The following is a 20,146-nucleotide window of genomic DNA, read 5'->3' on the forward strand; positions in this document are numbered from 1 at the left end:
ATTTATGTATCGTTTTAAGATAAGGTGATATGTCTTTCTCTCCTTCTAAGCCCCTATTTCAAAGGAGGGCTATTCAGTGCTAGGTGATAACCGTCTGCCATTGTGCTTGAGAGAAACCTCAGGAATAGGAGCCCTGTCACATTTTGGAACCTTATCTGCTAGGCTGCAGACAAGGGAACACAGCATGCGTACAATTTCAGACTTGGACTTCCATCGAATACATTGCGAAATAGCAAAGAGTTCATTTTCTTTCTGGAGAAAGTCCATTCTCAAATGCTAGTATAACAGCAGGGTTAAGCAGTAGTCCTGCTTTGGCCTCCCTCCTACTTGGACCTCCTATCGCCTTTCCTATCATTTAGTTTTTTCTCTGTTCAAAGATAAATGCTCATTGGAGGAACCAGATAAGGTGTACTTGCAATTTGCTTCTCCCAAAATGTCAGACTTTAAAATTGAACAAAAACCTATTCATTGAAAGTGATATCGGACCTGTACAACGTCTTGTATTGATTGCAATTAGTCTCTTGTAGGGCTTTAAAGAGTATCATGTTAGTCTCCCACATGTGACATGAACTCCCTGTCATGTTTTTAGGATAGGCCATCAAGTCAGGTAGGAAGGGATGTAAACTGGAGTTGTTTCCATAACGGCACACCAGAGTATCCACTATGAAATAATGAGGGTAGCCTCAAATACAACTCAGCTCCCTCATCTCTTCTGACCTTCTCTATCCACAGATTTCGCCAGCCGAATGCACTAATGAGGACTTGAAGCAGGATTGTGTGAGGAGCAACTCTCTGTTTCTCAGTTCTGTACTCAGGATTATGGGGAGTGCTTTTGGAATGTGCCAAGCTAAACCAGAAGAAGACTGCTGTCCTGGTGGGAGGGGGCCATTAGATCTGCCTACTACCTACATATTAATCTGATCTACTAGGCTCTCCAACCTTTCCCTGGTCTCTGATGGAGGGCAGCCCATTGAAGCAGAATCCCAGCCCTCAACAACAGCCCAAACCCAGGGGCCACTCCAATCTGACTCTGGGCCAGTCCTGCAGCACAGAGGACCTGTCTGAGGGCCTCCCCAGGGCCAATTTAAGGAAGGGTTTCTCCCTGCGTAACATCAGCCTGTGTATGGTGGACGGGGTCCGGGAAATGCTCCAAAGGAGCCGGGGGGCCTCCCCAGAACCCCACTGCAGGCTCAAAGGGGACACAGCGGGCCACTGGAGCCCCCATCTGCTGTGCCTGCCCTGACGGCCCCGCTCTGCCACCCTCAGGGCCCCGCCAGCCGGGAAGGGGCCCTGCGCTATATGGTGGAGGCGACTCTCATAGCATGGGCTGCAGCACTCAGTGGCAGAAGTGTCGTCTGCTGCTCAGGAGGAGGAGGGGCCGCTACTGAGGGGGAGGGGGGCTTCCTCCTGGAGTTCTATGTGCCGCCCAAGGTGGGTCTCGTGGTCACTTCCTGTGTTTTACATGGATTTGGTAGAAAAAATCATGTATTTTTTAAATGTAGTCAACGCTATAGGATTACATTGGGCTCCTGTATTGCTGACCTGATACAATCTGACACTGAAAATTAGATATATTTTGTCAGTGTTGTTTGCGGTATCTCTGGTGTCTCCTCTGTCCTCTCTCTGGCCCAGTCATCCAAGCCCAAAGTGAGTTCCTCTGACAGCTGTTGTGGAGGTGTGGACCACCATGCCCCTGGAAATGCCAGACACGGACAACACCTTTGTCCTCAAGGTAAGCTTTACTTGTAATGTCAGGACATTATATCACACGTGTATGTAGGCGTTATGACATAACATTCAAGTAGTACCAAATGCTCTATGCTGCAGATTTGCATAATGAACCAAACAGTGAAAACCGCAGACCATATTTGTTCAATATATCTTATGTCAGTAGGTTAAAACAGGCTACGAATATGAAACCTTATACATCAATGTATTTTCCACTACATACAGTTCATTTAATGAATTCATTAGGCCCTAATCTAGGGATTTCACATGACTGGGAATAATAGATAGTTGATTGGTCACATATACAGTTGAAGTTGTCAGTTTACATACACTTAGGTTGGAATTATTAAAACTCGTTTTTCAACCACTCCACAAATTTCTTGTTAACAAACTATAGTTTTGGCAAGTCTGTTAAGTCGGTGCACTTCACAAAATAGATTGCATCATGAGGAAGGACAATTATATGGATATATTGAAGCAATATCAAGACATCCGTCAGGAAGTTAAAGCTTGGTCGCAAATGGGTCTTCCAAATGGACAATGACCCCACGCATACTTCCAAAGTTGTGGCAAGATGGCTTAAGGACAACAAAGTCAAGGTATTGGAGTGGCCATCACAAAGCCCTGACCTCAATCCTATAGAAAATGTGTGGGCAGAACTGAAAAGGCTTGTGCGAGCAAGGATCCCACAAACCTGACACTACCTCTGTCAGGAGGATTGGGCCAAAATTCACCCAACTTATTGTGGGAAGCTTGTGGAAGGCTACCCATATCGTTGGACCCAAGTTAAACAATTTAAAGGCAATGCTACCAAATACTAATTGAGTGTATGTAAACTTCTGACCCACTGGGAATGTGATGAAAGAAATAAAAGCTGAAAGAAATAATTCTCTCTACTATTATTCTGACATTCTTAAAATAAGTGGTGATCCTAACTGACTTAAGACAGGGAATTCTTACCAGGATTAAATGTCAGGAATTGTGAAAAACTGAGTTTAAATGTTTTTTCCTAAGGTGTATGTAAACTTCCAACTTCAACTGTACACTATATATGCAAAAGTATGTGGACACCCCTTCAAATTAGGGGATTTTGCTATTTCAGCCACACCTGTTGCTGACAGGTTTATAAAATTGAGCACACGGCCATGCAATCTACATAAACAAACATTGGCAGAAGAATGCCCTTACTGAAGAGCTCAGTGACTTTCAATGTGGCACCGTCATAGATACCACCTTTCCAACAAGTCAGTTTGTCAAATTTCTGCCCTGCTTGAGCTGCCCGGTCAACTGTAAGTGCTGTTATTGTGAAGTGGAAACATCTAGGAGCAACAATGGCTCAGCTACAAAGAGGTAGGCCACACAAGCTCACAGAACAGGACCACTGTGTGCTGAAGCATGTAAGAATCGTCTGTCCTCGGTTGCAACACTCACTACCGAGTTTCAAACTGCCTCTGGAAGAAACGTCAGCACAGGAACTGTTTGTCGGGAGCTTCATGAAATGAGTTTCCATTGCCAAGCAGCCGCACACAAGCCTAAGATCACCATGCGCAATATCAAGCGTCGGCTGGAATGGTCTAAAGCTCGCCGCCATTGGACTCTGGAGCAGGGGAAACATTTCACCATCTGGTCGTCCTACGGACAAATTTGGGTTTGGCCAGGAGAACGCTAATGCATAGTACCAACTGTAAAGTTTGGAGGAGAAGGAATGATTGTCTGGGGTTATTTTTCAAGGTTCCGGCTAGGCCCCTTAGTTACAGTGAAGGGAAATCTTAACGCTACATCTTACAATGACACTCTAGACGATTCTGTGCTTTCAACTTTGTGGCAACAGTTTGGGGACGGCCTTTTCCTGTTTCAGCATAACAATGCCCCAGTTCACAAAGCGAGGTCCGTACAGAAACAGTTTGTTGAAATCGGTGTGGAATAACTTGACTGGCCTGCACAGAGCTCTGACCTCAACCCCAACATATGGGATGAATTGGAACTTTGACTACGAGCCAGGCCTAATCGCCCAACATCAGTGGCCAATATTGGCGGGAACTTGAGCACGCTGTCATACACACCGATCCAGAGCATTCCGAACATGCTCAATGGTGTAATTTTTGGTGAGCATGCAGGCCATGGAAGAACTGGAACATTTTCAGCTTTCAGGAATTGTGTACAGAAACTTGTGTGCATTATCATGCTGAAACATGAGGTGATGGCGGTGGATGAATGGTATGACAATGGGCCTCGGGATCTCGTCATGGTATCAGTAGCTTATACTTATCCATACCATTACCCCACCACTACCACGGGGCACTCTGTTCAGTGTTGACAGCACGCCCCATGACACTATACACGCGGTCTGCCATCTGCCCGGTACAGTTGAAACCGGGATTCATCCGTGAAGAGCAGAATTCTCCAGCGTGCCTGTGGCCATCGAAGGTGAGCATTTCCCCACTGAAGTCGTTTACTACGCCGAACTGTAGTCAGGTCAAGACCCTGGTGAGGATGATGAGCATGCAGATGAGCTTCCCTGAGATGGTTTCTGGCAGTTTTTGCAGACAATCTTTGGTTGTGCAAACCCACAGTTTCATCTGCTTTCCGGAGAGCTGGTCTCGACGATCCCGGATGTGGAGGTCCTGGGCTGACGTGGTTACACGTCATCTGTGGTTGTGATGCCGGTTGGATGTATTACCAAATTCTCTAAAATGAGGTTGGAGGCAGCTTATGGTAGAAAAATGTATATTCCATTCTCTGGCAACAGCTCTGGTGGATATATATGCATTCGGCATGCCAATTGCACGGCCCCTCAACTTGAGACGTCTGTGGCACTGTGTTGTGTGATACAACTGCACATTTTACAGTCGCCTTTTATTGTCCCCAGCACAAGGTGCACCTCTGTAATGATCATGCTGTTTAATCAACTTCTTGATATGCCACATCTGTCAGGTGGATAGATTATCTTGGCAAAGGAGAAATGCTCACTAACAGGAATGTAAACAAATTTGTGCACAACATTTTAGAGAAATAAGCTTTTAATGCATATGGAACATTTCGGGATTTTTTATTTCTGCTCATGAAACATGGGACCAACACTTTACATGTTGCGTTTATTTTTGTTCTGTATATACTGTATACATTTATATGCTCGAATGTTCTTCAGTGGCCTTTTTTATTTTGTTTCTTCATAGACCTATCCAATACTCTCTCATGTCTACACCAGTGCCTAGTTGATTTCGAATGTACACATATTGTGCCTAATCCAATGCTTGTATTGCAGGTGGAGAATGGAGGAGAATACATCCTGGAGACTTTAGACTCCCTTCAGAAACACTCCTGGGTGGCTGACATTCAGGACTGCATAGACCCGGGGTAAAGAAAAGACCACCACACTCACTTCTCTGTGATCTAGGGGTGCATTTCAATTTAGTCTAAAGTTAAATTAGATTCCTTCCCTTTTCTCTGTTCCTGCACTGATGTGAAGGAGAAGTGAAAGCAAAATCCCAGTGTACATCCACCATATTGCTTTCAACACTGTGTTTTCAGATTGACAGAAGATGGAAAAGGATTTCCCTTCAGACTATTGAGATGCACCCACATATAGATGATTTTAAGCAGCATCACTCAAACCAGTTCCTTCTCTTCCCCTGTCTCAATGAATTTGTTTGTATTCTGTGTGACAGGGACAGTGGAGATGACATTGAGCTGACGTCTTGTCCTCACGGCCAGTTCCCCTCGGTGTCCACCTGTAGCTGTGAGCTCACATCTAGTGAGTACTTATTCACTTAAATTGGTAATGGTATCCCAGCTAGCACATAACATTCTGACAACCATATGTTTCTTCTTGGTGAGATCGTGGTTGTCCTATGGCATACAACCTTCCCACAACTTTCTGGGAATGGTGCAGGATAGTTGCTTGGCTTTGGCACATTTAAGGAACATAATTTTCTTGGTATTTCATTACTTTAACAGAACATTTCCTAAAAGTTCAAACATGGTTTTATTTCATTTCAATTTTGGTAGTGTTCTAGGAACCTTCTCCAACTGGTTTGACATTGGGAATATTCTCAAATTGTTCAGAGGATGTTACGGAAACAATGTTCTTCTGTGGGAATTTCAGTACTTCAGCATAACGTTTCCACATGGTTCTATTTAAAGTCATGTTCTCCAATTGTTCCAAGAAGGTTAAGAAAACGTTCCATAAAAAAAACAAGGACTTTAACATTAAGAGAACGTTCTAAGAATGTTATTTATAAATGTTTACATTCCGTTCTCATCGTCAACAAAACTTTCTCTATCCTCGATCTTGTTAAGTGTGTTCAGGTGTGTTGGCCGCGCCCACTAATTGCCATACCTGATCTTAATGAGTGCTTTTGTCCTTTGAAATTGGGTCTGTATGAATAGGCTAAAATGAACCTCTTAAAAAAAATAGAAACATGGCATGTTAGCTCCATCCTGGTGGAGCAGTGGACTAATTCCTTGGATAGAGAACAGAAGATCATAGGTTCTCACTGACACTGTGACACAATAAAAAATACATGTGTTGGCATGAATAATGCATAAGCAAATACATGTCCATGTGTCCTATCTGTGCTTGGAGGTCAAAACAGTTAACCAAAGCTAGCACTGTTTTTAAAGGTTTTATTGAAACATTTTCTCAGAGCGTTAATAAAACCTATCAGGAAAACATTCAGGGAACCATAGTAAAACATTCACAGTAGTCTTCTTCACGGGTCCAAAAAGTTGAACTCTTTTCCCGAAATGGACCTGGGTCTTTCCCACCCGGACCGATATGCATAAAAATATATTTTAATATAGAGACTTATTCTGAATGGACCCAAGGACAACTAGACCCATTCTGTATAGACCTGGTTTGATCCAGACCCGGTCTGATCCAAGTGAGGGAAGCAGCAGAAAAGAGGAGAGAGAGAGAGGTGCCGCTCTAGCAGACGGGGGAGTGGCCGTACTGTGAGCGAGTGACATAGGGAGAGATAGCAAACAACCAAGCGGTCTCACGCTCTAGTAGACTAATGGCTATGATAGGTTATTTATCATCAAACCAGGAGAAGCTAGCTAACGTTATCTAACTAGGCTAATTGAAGCTACAGTGCATGTACTTCCTCATTCTACAGTTACAATTAAAAAGTCCATTCAGAATATTAATTAGCAGCCTACCGGTTGGCTCTTGGTCGTGGTAGCCTATCCTTCTCCTTTAACTTTTAATTCTGTCATTTTAATTTCATATTCCATGAATTACATGTCTCCTAACTTTTGCCACACAGAGGCTCTATGACCGTAGCCTATTCCTGATTTTATGACTTATGATTGGCCAACAACAACAAGCTACACGCCACACTCCACTATTGTGAAAGTTATGAGCAGCAGCATAATTGAAAACATTTCTCTCCCTCTCTGTCTCTCTCTACAGTTGCAGTTGCGTTTGGATCTGTAGGGGCCCTTCCGGACAAGTCAGTTAAAATGACATATACCCGAGACAGTCATATTCGACCCAGACCCGTGACATTATTTAGAGTTCTTGATCCCAACCTGCTCGGGTCTCGGTATTCGGGTACAGGTGGCTCCGTGAAGACCTCTAGTTTTCAGAACCTCCCTGCCACCTAAAAATTAACGTTCCCAGAACAGGCAAAATGTTCACTTCCATTCTCAGAAGGTTAAAAAAACATTACCGGTCATTCCCAGAACCAATAGGAAACCAAAAACATACATTTCCACATCTTCCAAGGAACCAAATGTGCTAGCTGGGATCTCCGCATCTGACTGTATGGAGTAACTTTCACTCCATGCTCTCTCTGTCCACACAGACATACACAAGACCCCTCAGCACCGTGCTGGCCCCTCAGGGCCCCACTGTCAGACCCTGTTGGCCTTTCCTTTGCATCCCACCCACATCCCTCTAGAACGCTTCCTCCAGTCACTGGAGTCCAACAGGCCTGGACAGGTAATGGCCATCTCTCTGTATGTGGAAGGATGGCTTTTTGCTTTTTTTGCTAAGCTCATACAGTGACTAGGTGTTTAAGTTGTGCTTTTCACCTGTAGGTGAATCGCCCCACTCTGAGACGGACACCTCTCTGACCTGATATCCATGGTTCCACGGTACACTGTCTCAAGTGTAAGCTGCGCAGCTGGTGTTGGTGGGCGGAGCCCGGAGCCACGGCCTCTTTGTGATTCGCCAGAGCGAAACGCGGCTGGGAGAATACGTCCTTACATTCAACTTCCAGGGCAAAGCCAAGGTATGCCCAGACGCAAACCGTGATCCCAGACGAGTCTTTTTATCTGGCTGGCTGCCCATTCACAGGATTCCCCTTTGCGTCACAAGGGCAAAATGTTACTTTTTTTATTGAACCTTTATTTGACTAGGCAAGTCAGTTGAGAACAAATTCTTATTTACAATGACGACCTACCCCGGCCAAACCCGGACAATGCTGGGCCAATTGTATGCCGCCCAATGGGACTCCCAATCACGGTCGGATGTGATACAGCCTGGAATCGACCCAGGGACAGATACCCCCAAAAACACCTCTTGCACTGAGATGCAGTGCCTTAGACCGCTGTGCCACTCGGGAGCCCAAAGTACTTAAGTAAACATACTTCAAAGTACTACTTAGGTCATTTTTGGGGCTATCTGTACTTTATTTTACTATTTACTTTTACTTCACTATATTCCTAAAGAAAATTATGTACTTTTAAAAAACAATTTTTACCCTTTTTCATGATATCCAATTGGTAGTTAGTCTTGTTTCATTTCTGCAACTCCCGTACAGACTCGGGAGAGGCGATGGTCTAGAGCCATGTGTCCTCCGAAACACAACCCCACCAAGCGTCACTGCTTCTTGACACAATGCTTGCTTAACCTGGAAGCCAGCCGCACCAATGTCAGGGAAAGTCGCCAGGTGTACGGTGTTGTGTCAGTGTGCACTATGCCCTGCCCGCCACAGGAGGCGCTAGAGCACGATTAGACAAGGACAACACGGCCGGCCAAAGCCTCCACTAACCCAGACGACGCTGAGACAATTGTGCGCCGCCTCATGGGTCTCCCGGTCGCGGCCGGCTGTAACACAGCCTGGGATCGGACCAGGATATGTAGTCCTGATTCATCCGCTGCCCCACTCGGGAGGCCAAAAAGAAAACGTAGAATAAGCTACAGTGCATTTGGAAAGTGTTCAGATTCCTTCCCTTGTTCCACATTTTGTTACGTTACAGCCTTATTCTAAAATTGATTTGAGTTTTTTTCCCTCATCAATCTACACATAATACCCCATAATGACAAAGCAAAAACAGGTTTTTAGACATTTTTGCATTTACATAAGGATTCAGACCCTTTGCAATGAGGTATCAAATGAGCTCAGGTGCATCCTGCTTCCATTGATCATCCCTGAGATGTTTCTATAACTTTATTTGAGTCCACCTGTGGTAAATCGATTGATTGGATATGATTTGTAAATGCACACACCAACTTGTCCCACAGTTGACAGTGCATTTCAGAGCAAAAACCAAGCCATGAGGTTGAAGGAATTGTCCGTAGAGCTCCGAGACAGGATTGTGTTGAGGGTACCAAAACATTTCTACAGCATTGAAGTTCCCCAAGAACACAGTGGCCTCCATCATTCTTAAACGGAAGAAGCTTAGAACCACCAACACTCTTCCTTGAGCTGGCTGACTGGCCAATATCGTCCAAAATAATATTGTGATATGTAACTGTATTACCCCCCATCTCTATCAAACTACCCTGCTACCCCTTTGTCCCCATCGCTATCGAACTACCCTGCTACCCAGTTTACAAATGTACCTCATTATATGGACAAATGGAAAGTAGTCCAGGTCGCGACACAAGATTGCCGTCCACGTACTAAGCAGCATTGAATGCAAAACAATGGGAATGGTAGGAAGACCTAACAGCATGCCATGCCTCTACCTCCCTGCAAGCAGCACCTGCGTCTCAGGGCCAGTGCCATGTGCACCACCTTTGGTTCCAGAGCGTGGGGGACATGCGCAGCACTTCCACTGCCATCCCATCCCCCTGGAGTCCCGCGGGGCTGCAGACATCATGCTGCGATGCTACGTCCAGAGACACAGCAGCCACCCAGGTGACACACGGCTACTGCTTGAGATGTTTTTGTGCCAAATATAGGCTATTAATATGATTTATATTTTAGTGACAAAACATAATGAGTGTTTGACATCTTATCCAACATTTATAGTGCCCAAAAACAACCTATCATCTTAAATTTGTTCACTCAAGCGTTTACATCTGATGATTAAAAAATGTTATCCAGCAGGAAAGTCGTTTAATTTTTTAAAAATTTAAAAGTAGTTTCAAGCCAATAAATTAGCCTTTTAGGAGAGCTCCACTGGACTAGGCAACCATACGGAATTGAGGATCACTCTTCCAGGCTGTCTTTTTGAGGTTGGCAACAAGGGACAGGAGTCAAAATAGTTATTCTCTGTGAATTGTGTTCTTCACACTGAAGCTCCCTCTTCCCTCCGCTGGTCCAATTGTGTCCACTTGTCTCACTCCACTGTGTGTAACCACTTAATGTCAGCCTTTCTCATGCTAAATCCATTTGGTCTCCTCTGTTTTGATTCCAACTGAAATATCCTCAAAGCCTTCCTAATGGATTTCTAAAACCAGTCTTTTTTTTTTTTTACCTAAACATGTTATTTTGTTCCTTTACACCCTGAAAAATGGAATACAGCACATAAATGCAATTCAAAAGATTCCTACTCTGTCCATTTCAAGTTAATAGATAGAATTTGGTTTCAAGCTAGATCTATGGTGCATAATGTGTGTGTGTTTCAAACATGTCGCTTGTCTGCTGTGTTTCTCTTTGCAGAGCTCAGAGCGTCTCGGATCTCCACCCATACCAGAGAGCCTGGCTGTCGGAACTGCCTCCACCAATCGGCACACTTATTTCCCCGAGCTTTGCAGGTGGATGACGCATCTGTGGACTCTCCCCCCCAGCTCCCCTGCTCTGCCCCGCATCCCGCCTCCCTTCCCCAGACTTGAGGATGGTAGTGGTGGGGGATTACGGAGTCGCAGTGGCAGCACAGAGCACCTGCTGCCGCGCTCTGGTGGCTCTGCTGATGAACAGCAGGAGAGTGAGGGCACACAAAGGACACGAGCAGTGGAGAACCAGTACTCTGTCTACTGAGGAACCTTGAAGTAATCTATGACTTACTGCATCAGAATCACATATCGGTTTTGTCAAAACTGGAACTGCTGCCATAATAGAGATTTTGCAGATGGTGGAACATTCTCCTGCATAGTTTTTTTGTGATAAAATGTAAGATATCTTTTCAGTGCTCATTGTATGCCATACCTCAAACCTACATGGTGGAATTCCCCACATTTATCCCCTGACTATAACACAGCTGAATCCCACTAAGGGAGAAGGAATGGATGGGTACGTGCAGTGTGCGACTTAAAATGTCAGTGCTAAGAAATGACAAAGAAGGGGAGGATTATATACATCCCGGTGGATGGAACTGTTCAACCTTTATTCCTCCCAGATGTAGTGAAGGAGATCCTCTGTGATCCCCTTTGATCAAAAGACAATGTGACCCCATGTCTGTACCACATTGATTCTCTGAGTTTCATAAATCTCTTGGCTCCATGGAATATTACCATTAGTGAACAGGGCGCAATACTCCCTTTTAAAAACATGTTCACTAAAATGTTACTGTGCTTGCTACCAGATCTTGGTTCAAATACAATTTCAGTTATTTCAATTTTTTTTCTCATACATTTCAAAGTATTCAGATATTCAACTACTTGTATTCTCAAAGAATATTGGAATGTATTTGCAAATACACTGAAGTATTGGAAATGTATTTGCAAATACTCAAATACACAGACAAGCGTATTTAAGTACAAATATTTAAATACTCCCATGCATTTGAACCCATGTCCTAGGAGTATTTGAAATAATGTTTTGAAAATATCTTCACATAGTAGGCTATTTATATGAAATTCTTTCTTTCCAATAGAAGTAGTTAATTTTTGACACATTATTAGAAAATACTTTAAAATATTTAAATGAATAACTAAATACACATGTATTTGAACTCAGGTCTGCTTGCTACTATGACATGTAAGGTGTACATATACTTAACTAACTGTATTCGGTGTATAAACTAATGTAAAAATTACTTGTCACACTGTCCCCTCTACTTCAATCACGATTCCTTAGAGACATGGTGGTAAAAATGTACTACAATGACAACACTTTAATATTCACCAGCTTTTCAAATTTGGTACAATATAATATATACTTACAAGCACATCAAGGCAATTATATGGGGATAATTACAACTCTACTGCCGCTGTAAATTTGCAATTTTTTAAACGTATTATATATAAAAGTGAGTTCACTCTAGAATTAAAGTTAGCCTGATGTTTTCAGACCTCAAAAGTGGACTAGATGTGGTTATCAAACATGAATAGGACTACATTAATATCTGAATGTCTGACAGCAAATAAACGTTACTTATTCTGAACTGTGTAGTATACCAATTTTTTTACAGTAAAACAACTATAAGCTGCTATGCTGCTGTAAGCCTTATGATTAACCCCCTTTGTATTCAGTATTGTATCAATGCTGATACATGCTAATAACAACACAAGTGACATTCAATTCTCATGTGCCTTTTAAATCATTGATTTCTCTTAAATACATTAGACGTGTTGAAGCAGCACAAATTACATGGGATTGGTCATGCATTTTCTTACATCCAATACCATGAAGGCACATTTCAATTAATTTACTGTACACAATGTTACATTTTATTCTTTCTGTGTAAGAGCAAGGCCTAGACCCCTATGGCTGCGTTTTCAATTCTGATAATTTTTCCACAAAATAGTGAAAATTATAATTCGGCTGCCCCAAAAAATATTTAACCCCCAACTTTAAAAGCCAAGTTGAATCATAGGGAAAGGGAATACCTAGTCAGTTGCACAACTGAAATGCATTTAACCTACATGTGTCTTCCGCATTTAACCAAACCTCTGAAACTACGTCATTGGCGCCTGTTTGGGGTTAACTGCCTTGCCCAAGGGCAGAAGAAATGCATACTTTTCCACCTTGCTGGCTTCGAACCAGAGAACTTTCGGTTACTGGCCCAACACTTACCCGCTAGGTTACCTGCCGCTTTAGCGCCATATTGAACGTTAGCCTATCAACCATGGCACTATTCTGCAATTCATTGAACACTACAGAATCAAATCAACACACAGTATATTTACAGTTGAAGTCGGAAGTTTACATACACTTAGGTTGGAGTCATTAAAAGTCCTTTTTCAACCACTCCACAAATGTATTGTTAACAAACTATAGTTTGGCAAGTCGGTTAGGTCATGCTACCTTGTGCATGACACAAGTCATTTTTCCAACAATTGTTTACAGATAGATTATTTCACTTATAATTAACTGTCACAATTCCAGTGGGTCAAAAGTTTACATACACTAAGTTGACTGCCTTTAAACAGCTTGGAAAATTCCAGAAAATTATGTCATGTCTTTAGAAGCTTCTGATAGGCTACTTGACATCATTTGAGTCAATTGGAGGTGTACCTGTGGATGTATTTCAAGGCCTACCTTCAAACTTTGCCTCTGCTTGACATCATGGGAAAATCTAAAGAAATCAGCCAAGCCCTCAGAAAAAAATTGTAGACCTCCACAAGTCTGGTTCATCCTTGGGAGAAATTTCCAAATGCCTGTTCATCTGTACAAACAATAGTACGCAAGTATAAACACCATGGGATTACGCAGCCGAAAAGAGACGCGTTCTGTCTCCTAGAGATGAACGTACTTCGGTGCGAAAAGTGCAAATCAATCCCAGAACAACAGCAAAGGACCTTGTGAAGATGCTGGAGGAAACAGGTACAAAAGTATCTAAATCCACAGTGAAATGAGTCCTATATCGACATAACCTGAAAGGCCGCTCAGCAAGGAAGAAGCCACTGCTCCAAAACCATCATAAAAAAGCCAGACTACGGTTTGCAACTGCACATGGGGGCAAAGATCGTACTTTTTGGAGAAATGTCCTCTGGTCCGATGAAACAAAAATAGAACTGTTTGGCCATTATGACAATCGTTATGTTTGGAGGAAAAAGGGGGAGGCTTGCAAGCCGAAATACACCATCCCAATGGTGAAGCACGGCAGCATCATGTTGTGTGGGTGCTTTGCTACAGGAAGGACTGGTGCACTTCACAAAATAGATGGCATCATGAGGCAGGACAATTATGTGGATATATTGAAGCAACATCTCAAGACATCAGTCAGGAAGTTAAAGCTTGGTCGCAAATGGGTCTTCCAAATGGACAATGACCCCAAGCATACTTCCAAAGTTGTGGCAAAATGGCTTAAGGACAACAAAGTCAAGGTATTGGAGTGGCCATCACAAAGCCCTGACCTCAATCCTATAGAAAATGTGTGGGCAGAACTGAAAAAGCTTGTGCGAGCAAGGAGGCCTACAAACCTGACTCAGTTACACCAGCTCTGTCAGGAGGAATGGGCCAAAAATTACCCAACTTATTGTCGAAAGCTTGTGGAAGGCTACCCAAAATATTTTTCCCAAGTTAAACCATTTAAACGCAATGCTACCAAATACTAATTGAGTGTATGTAAACTTCTGACCCACTGGGAATGTGATGAAAGAAATTAAAGCTGAAAAAAATAATTCAACTATTATTCTGACATTTCACATTCTTAAAATAAAGTGGTGATCCTAACTGACCTAAGACAGGGAATTTTTACTAGGGTTATGTGTCAGGAATTGTGAAACACCTTAGCCAAATACATTTAAACTGAGTTTATGTAAACTTCCAACTTCAACTGTAAATGTTGCCGTGTTACAATTTTTTTTTCACCTTTATTTAACCAGGTAGGCCAGTTGAGAACAAGTTCTCATTTACAACTGCGACCTGGCCAAGATAAAGCAAAGCAGTGCGACAAAAACAAGTTTTTTTTTTTAAATAAACGTGATTGAATAAAACTTTTTTTTTACTGCAATATAGGCCAACACATATGCTTCTGTTCTTCACTACACCAATTCCTACATTAGACCATTTCCATTTGAACAAAGTAAATATTTTCTATTGAACAATAAGAAACACACATGGTACACTGTGGTCTTGTGATGGTGGAACAGCTCAACCTAATGCACCAGTAATCCCTATCATCAGCACCTATTACAGTATCATTAACCTTTCACCTCTATATTCTTAGGTTAAGCAGCTTTCATTAGCACACCTGGATCCAACAAGAAAGGAAGTGGAAACCAATCAACAGGTGTGTTAAGTAAGGTCACAATCATCCCATATCATTGCATTCAGTCTTCCCATATGAATCCTATATGTTGGGTTAATAGAATGCCCTCCTATGCCTCTTTAGTGTCATTTTGATAAATCCATTTCCTCCCCGTTTCAAGTTGATCAGAATAGACACAGCCATGATGACCAACAGCCATTTCCATCATCTTGCCCAAATAAAAATGGATTTGTCACATGCGCCGATCACAAGCCCTTAACCGACAATGCTCTAAGTTAAGAAAAAAAAATTAAGTAGAAAATAGAAGTAACAAATCATTTAACAGCAGCAGTAAAATAACAATAGTGAGGCTATATACAGGCGCTACCGGTACAGAGTCAATGTGCAGGGGGCACCGGTTCGTGGGGGTAATTGATGGCCTCTTCCTTCCTTATCTCCTCCTTTCTGATGTGCAGCTCCTCCTCTCTCAGGAGCTGGGGTTTGATGAAGTTGCAGAAGATGTTCTTGCTGTCAATCCCCAAGGCGGAAGACTGGCGTGCCTCCCTCGTTGGCTGAGATGAGGAGCTTGTAAGTAATGCCTCAATCATAATCCCTCAACAGTTGCAAAATAAGGCTTGACTGTTTTTTGGAAAATCTCACTGCGCAGAGATCTTTTCTGCTTGCGCCTGGTTTGGGTTGTGGTGGCAGCCAAAAGACTGTTTCTTCTCCAGCTTGAGGCAATAACATGGACCTGTGGGTCAGTGAGGTGAAGTTATATAAAAACCACCTGGAAGCCGTGTTTATTGAGTGGTTTTATATCCTCACTGTCAGACAAGTTATTCATCCACACAGATCCAAACTGTAATTCCCCCTCATCGCATTTTGATAAGGTTATGGCAAAATACAACATCAAATCCACTGTCGGTGAGTCTGCTAAGGGACCCTGAGTTCTCAGTTTCTAAACGCTCATTACGCTTCGATCACACCTAGAGCATCATTGCATTTTGGTACACCAGAATTACATTAATTTCCAATGAAGCGCCTTGCAGCGTGTTAGGTGTGGTGCATAGGTTGGATTTATCTAAAGTAATGCCTCAAACTATGCATAGACGACTTGCCAGAAATGGTAGCAGAATGTTAATTATTTTGTTGCATACATATCCAGATGATGCATACGATTGTGCACAATGACGCTTTAACACACCGAGAGTGTTTTTCGCAAAATAGTATGCAGTACTGTCAAGCCTTCTACGCATACAGGATGACGCATACATTCGATAAATCCAATTATGCACCACACCGAACACACAGCACCTGCCTCTGCAAGGCAAACTCAGCGTTTCATTGGAAATTAATGTAACGCTGATTTATTAAATGCAAAAACACTGTCAGTATGTTCGAAGCGTTAGGTCATTTTGAGCTTCGCCAGACCGAGATTCTGTCAGCAAGCTTGGTTGCCCTCAATCCCCAGATGCGACTGTTTATATGATTTTTTAAAAATAATTCTGTATGCTCTATTACCAATTCTCAGACTGACGTCCGCCATGTTTGCAAGGAGCAAAGAACAACATTTCTGGTTACTCTGCAACAGGCCGGTATTTGGAAAGCTAAGGAAGTGGCCAATCAAATATAACAAACAGTTTGAGCAGCAGTGCATTACGTCATGGTAATACGCAACATTTGTTTCAGGGGGAATTTGATACAAAATATCCATAGGAAGACTTTCCAAACATGGGTCTGCTATCTCAGGAGGCCGTTCTTGCTAATGATTGCGTACTTGAACTCAGCTCGCCAAACTTGAAAAACTATTAAAAAATAAGTATATAAATACTCAAAATAGACAAATTAATCTAACTCAAGAAATCTGTCACAAATTGACGTTTTTTGCAGAGGAGATCTTAGTCTCGCAATTTTACATCTAACTAATGTTTGGTGCAGTATTTGTCAATTACAGAAATTGCATGAAAACCACTCGATTCCCGTTGAATGACAACATACTTTATTGAAGAGTCCCTACTGTTGACCAATCACCGACGAAGTCCGAAACGAACAAAAACGTCACAAAATGGTCACAAAATGTCGTCATAGGCAAAAAGCCTGATATGGACAGTGATGATTATTAATTATTAATTATGATTCAGAGATGGCAGGAACAGTGGAATATAGATTCTCTAAGGGGAGGCATTTATTTGAAGTACTGAGGAAAGCCAGGGAGGACGACATGAAGGGACAGGAGAGGAGGCTAGGCTAATAAGACCTTAAATGTGATAATCACACTTTCCTATTACCAGGAAACTGAAACCGTTGCGCATGTATTGCTACAGTGCGAGAGGGACAGAGCAAGACTGCGTTCTAGTATGAGGGGGATACAGGACATCCGTTTAAAGAGTATATTGAGTAGAATCTTATATATAAACCCTACCTGCCAGCAACGGTGCTGGAAAGCTACGGAAGTGGTGCTGGCAGGGTTTAGTTTCTCCACACTCCAGTACAGTACAGTAAGTGGAGGTAATGCACCATTACGTTGGATGCTAACCGCTGATAAACCCCACCGAAGAAGAAGACGAATATTTGGATGAGGACGCATGCGGTCACCTTTACAGGAATAATTTTGCAATGAATTCCAACATAACGTCAACGGAACCATCGGACGACTGGGGTGACATAAGTGATGCAGAATTACTCGATGTACAGTCAGAGCATCTCGGTGAGTAACCCTTGATCATGGTTCTCAGTTCTATTACACATAAGTCATTGGACCAAGGCGTTTTCTGCATGGGGAAGTTTTGTTAAAGAGCCCGACTATGGAGCCAGATAGCTGCCATAAGGTTGAACTTACATATCGTTAGGATCGTAAGAAAATCCATATGTTAATTGTCAGGATCACAAGACAAGCAATGTGTGAAACACATCCATTAAATTAGATCTGTAAACGTATGTTACGACTATGAATTATTTAAAAAATTACCTATAACTAGCCAAGTCAGTTAAGAACAAATTATTATTTTCAATGACGGTCTAGGAACAGTGGGTTAACTGCCTTGTTCAGGGGCAGGACGACAGATTTTTACCTTGTCAGCTTGGGGATTCGATCTTGCAACCTTTTGGTTACTAGTCCAATGCTCTAACAACTACTTGAACATTTACACGTTAAATTCTTACTTTACATCTCCCTTTACTCTGTTACAATTGTTTATATATGTACAAACCTTTGTCAGGAATGTGGCATCTGCAAAGGACAAGAACCGAACGTAGCAAGTTGAAGTTAGCTAGTCAATCAAACAACTCTAGGCCAGATGTTATTTGCTTTGCAGCTTCCGGTTTCATTTCCAAAATAAAAGTCTATAGCTTGTTTTAGAACGTCAATTCATAACAACATTTTACCAGTAGACGGCGTAGTGTAGGCTTGGGCCTTAAACAAATGACTTGTGTGAGAATAATACTATAAAAAACACAGAAGAGCCTTGTCTTGAAAGACCCGTCTGAGCTGCAAAATGGAAAGTAAATTATTTAGGCTTATTCAAAAATCTAAATATGCCATGCTGTTTTAGAATATATTTTTAAAGCCGCGTGGGGCTACTTTTGTAATCATGTAGCCTAATGAATCATACATGTTCCAGTATTTGGGAACACAGACTGTAGGCCTTATATTAGGTATTTTGACTGTTGAATTTGAGAATTCCATTCTGTATGTAGGCTTGTTATTGCCATTTGCGTTGCACAACCCCATCACACAGAGGCTATATCCATATCAATAAATGAGACAAACATTTATTTTAATTTAATCTTGGTTATAACCTGTCCTGAGCTAAATAGCCAAGGGCTCCCTAATGGTCAAGACTATTTATAGCCTATTCTTATTGCCAGATGTGTTTTCCCTATCAGCCACTTCATGTGATTTTTCAACTATTTAGTTAAACCTGTATTGAGAGGCTAGATTTAAGGGGAGGCCTATAAACACAAATAGAGTTCTAAAATTATTCCACAAGACACCAGGACCCAAAATGATAGGCCTTCAACTTGTAGGCATTACAATTTAATCTTTTTGATTTGGATAGGCCTAAATTAAACATTGAATTATTAAAGTTATAGGCTAAAGAACTTGAATTTAGATCATTTTGAATACACACATGGATTTCTGTTCTCTTTGATTTAGTTCCTATTGCAACTCAGATGAATTACAGAAAGGATGGCATACTGAACTGAATGGATTCATTTAATTTTCCTATGTTGGAATGATGAGTTGCATGCATGTTCTGCACTTTATTTGGCTAGTAGGCAAATAGGCCTACATTAGGGTATAATGACTATGGCGTGAATAGCCTATACGCAGACTACCTAAGACCACTGCAACAGAGTTATTGTGGAGTGTGGGGAATAAGCTTATGCCAGACTTGGCCTACGTTTAACCTCTCCCTTGTTCATTTCAAAGTCCATACAGTGGGAGGGGGGTGGGGGAGTATTTAGTCAGCCACCAATTGTGCAAGTTCTCCCACTTAAAAAGATGAGAGGCCTGTCATTTTCATCATAGGTACACTTCAACTATGACAGACAAAATGAGAAAATAAAATCCAGAAAATCACATTGTAGGATTTTTAATGAATTTATTTGCAAATTATGATGGAAAATAAGTATTTGGTCACCTACAAACAAGCAAGATTTCTGGCTCTTACAGTTTCCACTAAATGTAAATGTAGAGGTGAAAGGTTAATGATACTGTAATAGGTGCTGATGATAGGGATTACTGGTGCATTAGGTTGAGCTGTTCCACCATCACAAGACCACAGTGTACCATGTGTGTTTCTTATTGTTCAATAGAAAATATTTACTTTGTTCAAATGGAAATGGTCTAAAGTAGGAATTGGTGCAGTGAAGAACAGAAGCATATGTGTTGGCCTATATTGCCTGTTGTATTTGATTTGATCTTATATGCTTAATTTAGAATGATTTATGTAACTTCAGTTGTGATTCAAATGTTGGGCTATATGTTTAGATTTTTCATACATTCTAAGGCTGCATGATGTGACTAATGATGATTTTTTTAAAGAAAGGCATGAAAGACATGAGCTTTGCTTAGTTTTTTTGCGCACGCTGTACAAATTTCATCAGTCTCTCATTCACAATTTGACAAGAACTTGATATTGCTTCAAATTTCCCTGCTGCATCC

At 41.9% G+C, this 20,146-nt stretch overlaps 1 protein-coding gene, 1 long non-coding RNA gene and 1 pseudogene across 2 annotated transcripts in view; 2 read left to right on the forward strand and 1 right to left on the reverse strand.

Annotated features, from left to right (window-relative positions):
• Positions 1-12,228, forward strand: part of LOC115135958 (SH2B adapter protein 2-like) — a 24,541-nt pseudogene extending 12,313 nt beyond the window's left edge.
• Positions 11,930-18,276, reverse strand: LOC135573780 (uncharacterized). The gene is made up of 2 exons (XR_010464914.1): positions 18,189-18,276; positions 11,930-15,730 (listed from the first exon to the last, which is right to left on the reverse strand). It is a non-coding gene; the product is annotated as an uncharacterized LOC135573780 (long non-coding RNA).
• Positions 17,225-20,146, forward strand: part of LOC115135959 (exonuclease V-like) — a 13,341-nt gene continuing 10,419 nt past the window's right edge. Inside the window, exon 1 of the mRNA XM_029671224.2 lies at positions 17,225-17,686. Coding sequence (XP_029527084.2) covers positions 17,596-17,686 — 91 coding nt within the window. The 5' untranslated portion in view covers positions 17,225-17,595. The remainder of the gene's footprint in view (positions 17,687-20,146) is intronic.

The sequence above is a fragment of the Oncorhynchus nerka genome, linkage group LG10 (assembly GCF_034236695.1).
Source record: "Oncorhynchus nerka isolate Pitt River linkage group LG10, Oner_Uvic_2.0, whole genome shotgun sequence".
Taxonomy (NCBI): Eukaryota; Metazoa; Chordata; class Actinopteri; order Salmoniformes; family Salmonidae; genus Oncorhynchus; species Oncorhynchus nerka.